Raw genomic sequence first — 6,278 nt, forward strand, 5'->3', positions numbered from 1 at the left:
AATAAAATAAATTGGTGAATTTTTCAAATGAAATTGTTTTAACAAAAGGTGAACACTTATGAGTTGTAATAATGAATTGATTGCACTATTATATTACAAAGGATTTTAAGTAATGTTTGAAATGAAATAATAGAAAATATATTGTAAGGGAGACTTTAGGATGTGGATTTGATGCTAAAATAGTTAATAATAATAATATGTCACATTCAATTTTTTTTTCCCTCACAATCATCAAATCAATTAAAAAAAAAAAAACAACTATCATCCTATATATAACTTTAATAAATATATTAAAATAGTTAAAAAAATTAACTAAAATAACTAAGTTTCCAAACGAGCCCTAAATAAAATTATCATTTGTCATTATAAAAGAATGACCATTCTATATAGGAGTTTAAGGAATAATTATTATATTTAATTCCATCTCATTTTAATGTTGCTGGTAGATAAAAATATAATTATCTAATCAATGAATCACATGTGTAAAATAAAAAAATGAATATTACAATAAATGTCATATAATTGTGTGTAAAAAATGATTTGAGTGTAGAAAATTTGTTTAGTTATGATTTTTGAATAGAGTGTTGAATTGAGTTTTGAAAATTTGATGTGACATGTGAAATTAGAAAATTTGTTTGGTGATGAGTTTTCAAGACTGAATTCAACCTACAATTAAATATTTTTTTAGGTATAAATTCTATTTTTCTTTTTGGTAATTCCTGAATAGTAGTACATGCAAGTTTATAAATTTTAATTAAAAAAAAAAAACATCCATGGTTTATGTATGAACTTCTTGATATTGACTTTTGGATATTCTATTTAATGTTGTGTTCTTTTTTGAGATTTTAGTTTCATGGTTTATATATGAACTTTTCTTTAATGTTGTAACTTTTTATTTTGTGTCCAATGCTTTTAAGTTTTTTTTTTTTTTTTTTTTTTTTTTTTTTTGGCTATGGTTATTTTATTTTTTGTATAAGTCTCTTTGACTGTAAGTGTTTTATGTTTTTCTATTAATTGATTATTATTGTCAATGGCAGGATTGAATTCAGTTAATGACAGAATTCACAAAAGAGTTCAATGTTGAAAGAGGTAATGGAGCTTACAGGGACTTCATTAAGGACTTGCGTGTTGAATTGGGAGAGACATTTTCACACAATATTCATGTACTTCCCACTCAGCAGGATCCATCCACTCGATGGTTCGACATCATACTGCGAACCAACAATCATTGGATTAAGCTGAGGATTCGACGAGACAACCTTTACTTGGACAGCTACCAAATGGAGAATTCTGAGTGGTTGGAGTTTGGGCATACTTCTCTTACTTCTCAACATCTAATTCCTGGATCCACGTTCTTGGGTTACGATGGCAACTACAATGTCCTGGAACGTGCTTCCGAGAAAGGTATGAACAACATAGCCCTTAGCCGGATCGCACTCGCTAATGTCGTAAATGGTCTGGCTACCTCCACGATCTCCTCTGCAAATCGCGCGACGTCACTGATCATCGTGATTCAAATGATTTGCGAATCAATTAGATTCACCAGTATCTCTGACCTTCTTGCTGCCACATTTAGCAACAACAGTTCTTCACCACCTCTTGATTGGATGTTGACACTAGTGCGTAACTAAGGGCTCCTCTCTACCAGATTGCTGAAAGTCGATGCTGATCACACTGCTTTCTTTAAACTTTTACAACCTAGCGATATGAATATCGTGTCCACTCTGGACGCGGTTGCCGCACTTGACATCTTGCTCAGAAGCGTCTAGGAGTCAGAGGAGCCCTTTAGAGCCAGTGTTGAGTGACGATGATGCTGAGACCAGTGACTCCATGGAGGCAGTGATTCCACAGTCTGAGTCCTCCGAGGGTGGAGATGATGGTGACTCGAGATCTTAGAATGGAGGTGATGCTGAGTCAGGCTCTAGAGCAGAGAGCGACGATGATTCTGGCTCAGATTCTGGGACAAATTCAGACAGTGGCGCTGGCGGAGACAGTGCCCCTGAGTCCTCTCCTCATAGGAAGAGGACGAAGAGGGCTTCTCCAGCCTGAGGTGACCAGCGCTGATTTTTGTATTTTTGCTCAGTTTCTTTTGTTTTATAGCATTAGCACATGTATAGCTTTAGGAAGTTCTGTTTTGGTTTAAAACTTGTACTCCACTTTTGTAAAAAGCCATGATCGAAATAAAATCGGTAGTTTTATGAAAAAATGTGTTGTCATTTTTTTGCATCATGAGCACCATATATGCATGAAATGGACAGGGAATTGAAATGGCCAAGAGTGTTTGATTAAAACAAAACGCTTAATTGGGTAATGAACCAACTAACAACCAAAATACAAAATGCAATATACAACTCAACAAGCAACACAACAACTCGATAAACAAAACAACTCAAATACAACTCAACAAGCTTGATAAAATCAAAAGGACTTAAAAAAAGACCTTAAAACACACAAAGAGCAAAAAAAAAAAAACACATGCTTCCAACAATGTTTTAGCACAAGGATGGACGCCATATCTGAGAGGAAGGGTGCCGGTCAAAGGAAAAAGGCTATCGGCCACTAATGTGCCCTGCCGGCCATCAGCAGTGGCCTGTCAGCCACCAAAGTGAAGAACCTCCAGATTGTTGGCACCTAGCTTCCACTCACTGCCTTATCTTTTACAAAAGGTTAAACTTCATAGTTTCTTCATTTTAGCTGCGAATTCTTCACAAATGGAGCCATTTTTCGCTGAAAGGCTCTCGGATTGTATTGCAACTTTAGATGGCTCGGAAAAGATGAATTTTCGAGGTTTCGACATAAATGCTCTTTTTTCGCTGAGCCATTCTTCACTTTGTTTTCTGTTACTTCATGCCACGGCTAGATGTTGAAACCTGATTCCATAGTTCGTTAGCTTCGGGGGACAAGAGATATGCCTGACAATTGAAGAATTTCAGGCCCTTATAGAATCCCAGCACAATGAGGAAATCACACCTAAGCTTCATTTCGGCCACATCCAAGCTTTGGGACGGATGTGTTAGCTCACAATTCACGAGTCTCTATCCTTGGTCCACGATAGAGAGCTGGATATTCCTAGTCTGATTCATTGATTTTCTGATGTTGGCGACCAAGGTAATATTCTTTGGTAGTGTAATAACCCGACCCTCGTATCTGTTCCTGGTATATTGCTAGTCCCTTATTCTGTGCATTTAAATACTTATTGTGGAATTCCATGTAGTATTAAGTTTAAGTAAGTGAACCTTACGATTATAAAATTCATATATGTTTAATAAGAAAACATATCTGTTACGATTGAGAAGTTCAGATCAAAACTTGAGAGCCTTAGAGGCTTGATAATCTGGAATTGATTTTACATTTAGGATTAGCATAATTTTTAAGTCATGATAAGTATTTTTGTGAAATTTCAATTATGAATGATTAAACTGATTAAGTTTTGTCTTATTTAATTTATATATATACAAACATATGTATTTCTTAGCCATGGGACTTATGAGCCTCAAAACCAAATATCTCTTGTAAGGGTTAGAAAAGGGGAAGTTGGGAGAAGAAAAATGAGAAGTCTTTCAAGGAAGGAATTGGGACAATTTGGAGGGTTGTGGCGAATTTAATTCAAGGTAATCTCTTTGAATAAAGAAGGAATTTCTCTATATTGTTGTGCTAAATGATTAATGGAATTGTTACCTTTTGTGTTGAATTGATTTGGTGTTGTGTTGAGTGAGAATTTCATCTTAATTCTTCAATTATCAAACTTGAACCCATCTATGTGGATATATGGTTGCTTATGTTTGTATGTATGTGTAAGAAATTAGAAGTATTGTGGGTCATGTTCATAAGTTTTAAAGATCAAAGATTCAAGTTATGTTAAGATTGATATATGTTATGATGTCTATGTACATGATTTTGAACCATACTTCATTAATTAAAGGACCTATTTGAGCCTTAAGAAGACTCATCAACAAATTGGATTTTTGCTGAATTTTCGAATTGCAATTTGTGTAGATTGCCGCACGTGCGGGAGTGATGGCCGCACGTGCATGAAGCCTTGTCGCACGTGTAGGGATGACAGCCGCACGTGCGGCCCCTGTTGCAAAAATTCGTTTGCTCTATTTTGCATGCTTAACCCTCTGGTATTTTTGAAATTTATGTTTGATGTCCCTAAGATACCTGTAAATTTGTTCGAAGTAAAATGATGTAGGAAATAATGAAAGAAAGGACAAGAACTAATGTATAAGTTATGCACATGTGTAGGTCATAATTCGGGAGGATCAAGCACTCCACTATGGCACTGTGAGTAGTAGTACTGTGGTCGCACATTTACTTATCGTTAATAATTTTCGTTGTTAACATCCCGTTCTTTGCAAGAAATTATGTTAACATTATGTCGATTGGATAATCTAAGAGCCTTATTGAGCATTATGGAGCTACAGAATCTACATATCTTTGGAATCGTTCAATCTGTAAGATGTGCTTACCTTCCGCTAATAATTATCAGCAACGTACTGTTAAACTTAAATTAACTATGTTAGCTCATGTGAATGATGTAACGGTTACCATTAGCACTCTATTAATTTCAGGTCAACTATGTTAACGTATATGAATGATTAAACAACTGTGTATACTTCTGATTAATAGTTAATATCAACATTCTATTCTCTATAAGTGAGCTACGTCACTTCTTAATGAATAAAGAGAAGTTACGTTCATTCTTGAATAACGGTTTCTGTGTGAATATGAGAGCATACTGAGTTGTTATTAATAGTCCATGGGCCATTCAGTTCTGAGTTATCAAGTGCAGACACCTCCGAAGAGTCAGGATAATTGGAAAAGCTAGGTGTATCCTTATGAATTTGAAGTTATTTTGTTATGTTACATATGGACCTGAGGTTGTTCAGAATCTATGACATAAATGCATCATTATGTGGCCCACGTTAGAAGGTGAATTATTCTGTCTTTGTTAAGTGTACGATACTAACATGGTATGACAAGAAATGCTCTATTTTATGATATGTTATGTTTTCAATCAATGAATGATTGTCCATATATGTAAAAGTATTCATAGCGTCCTTAGCATGTGGCCCTTGCCCGAGGGTAATAATACCGTGGTTTGTGGCCCTTGCCCGGGGGTAATAATACCGTGGTGTGTGGCCCTTGCCCGGGGGTAATAATACCGTGGTGTGTGGCCCTTGCCCGGGGCTAATAATACCGTGGTCTATGGCCCTTGCCCGGGGGTGATAATACCGTGGTCTATGGTATGGATTGATCGGTCTTAAAGACCTAATGATTTCTGATATGGAACAAAGTGCTGTACGGAACTAAGTGCTACAGTGTGAGCCACCTCTAGAATCAGTGCGAGCCACCTCTTGAGTCCATACATACATGAAAAGGGCTTTATGCCACTCTGTTTAAGGGCTTTATGCCATTCTGGTTAAGGGCTTAATGTCGCTTTGTTGAAGGGCTCAACGCCCCTCTAATCAAGGACTTGAAGCCATTCTGTTTAAAGTTAGGCCTAAGGCCATGATGAAAATAATTATAAGATAAAGTTAACTATATGTTCTCTGTAGTTATATATATATATGCATTGTAATTCAAGTCAATTGTTAAATTGTTTACATGCTACTGTTCACTGAGCTTGGCTTACTTTATGTTACGTTTGTTTCTGTAGGCACTCCACCTGGAGGTCAGTCTTAACCCGTGGCATTCGTTCCTTTTTTTGTCAACCCCAGAGTGTCCAGGCACTTAAGTGAAGGCAACCCATTTTATGGAGTTTTACTAAGCTTTTGGGTTTTGCACCCGGATTGTCTGTCTAAGGTTGAAGTGTATATAATCCTTTTACCTCTTATTGTTTTGTTACGCCTTATTTTAAGAATTGGGTCTGTATATGTATATGTACATAGCTAAATTCTTAGATGCACGTCACTGTATGTTTGTCTATTTTGTATTCTGCTTGTGATCCTGGCATGGTAGTGGTCGCTCAATGGAGATAATTCTTTTATTTATGTTAACTTATATTGTTAAATGCTTCCGTTCAGGCCCCATATGTCATGTATAACAGGTTAAGTGTCCGTAAACAGAAATTTGCTTGTGTATGCTGGCAAATTTCTTCCTTGTCCCTTGTTTCGGCGGGTCTAATATTCGGCTAATTGAAGTGGCCCAAGGTTTGAAAGAGGGAAAGAGTTGCATCGGCTTGGTGCTGGCTGAGACTTTGATGGGCCTAGACACCTTTCATCGGCGAGAGACCACCAAATTCGCAGGGAGCCCACTACTTCTTCAGGTAATGCTTC

General features: G+C 36.5%; 1 protein-coding gene across 1 annotated transcript; it reads left to right on the forward strand.

Moving 5' to 3' along the window:
* The first annotated feature begins 1,052 nt into the window (after positions 1-1,052).
* Positions 1,053-1,896, forward strand: LOC145794921 (ribosome-inactivating protein charybdin-like). Its single transcript, XM_082877253.1, has 2 exons — positions 1,053-1,623; positions 1,760-1,896. Exons 1-2 carry the CDS (start codon positions 1,053-1,055, stop codon positions 1,894-1,896), a joined length of 708 nt encoding a protein of 235 aa, XP_082733379.1.
* Positions 1,897-6,278: the final 4,382 nt, after the last annotated feature.

This window comes from Camellia sinensis, chromosome 7 (assembly GCF_055761805.1).
Source record: "Camellia sinensis isolate YWXY chromosome 7, ASM5576180v1, whole genome shotgun sequence".
Classification (NCBI taxonomy): Eukaryota; Viridiplantae; Streptophyta; class Magnoliopsida; order Ericales; family Theaceae; genus Camellia; species Camellia sinensis.

Coding starts and splice junctions, on each gene's coding strand:
- LOC145794921 (XM_082877253.1), top strand. CDS start 1,053: ATGACAGAATTCACAAAAGAGTTCAATGTTGAAAGAGGTAATGGAGCT. Junction 1,624..1,759: donor TTGGATGTTGACACTAGTGC/GTAACTAAGGGC, acceptor CATCTTGCTCAG/AAGCGTCTAGGAGTCAGAGG.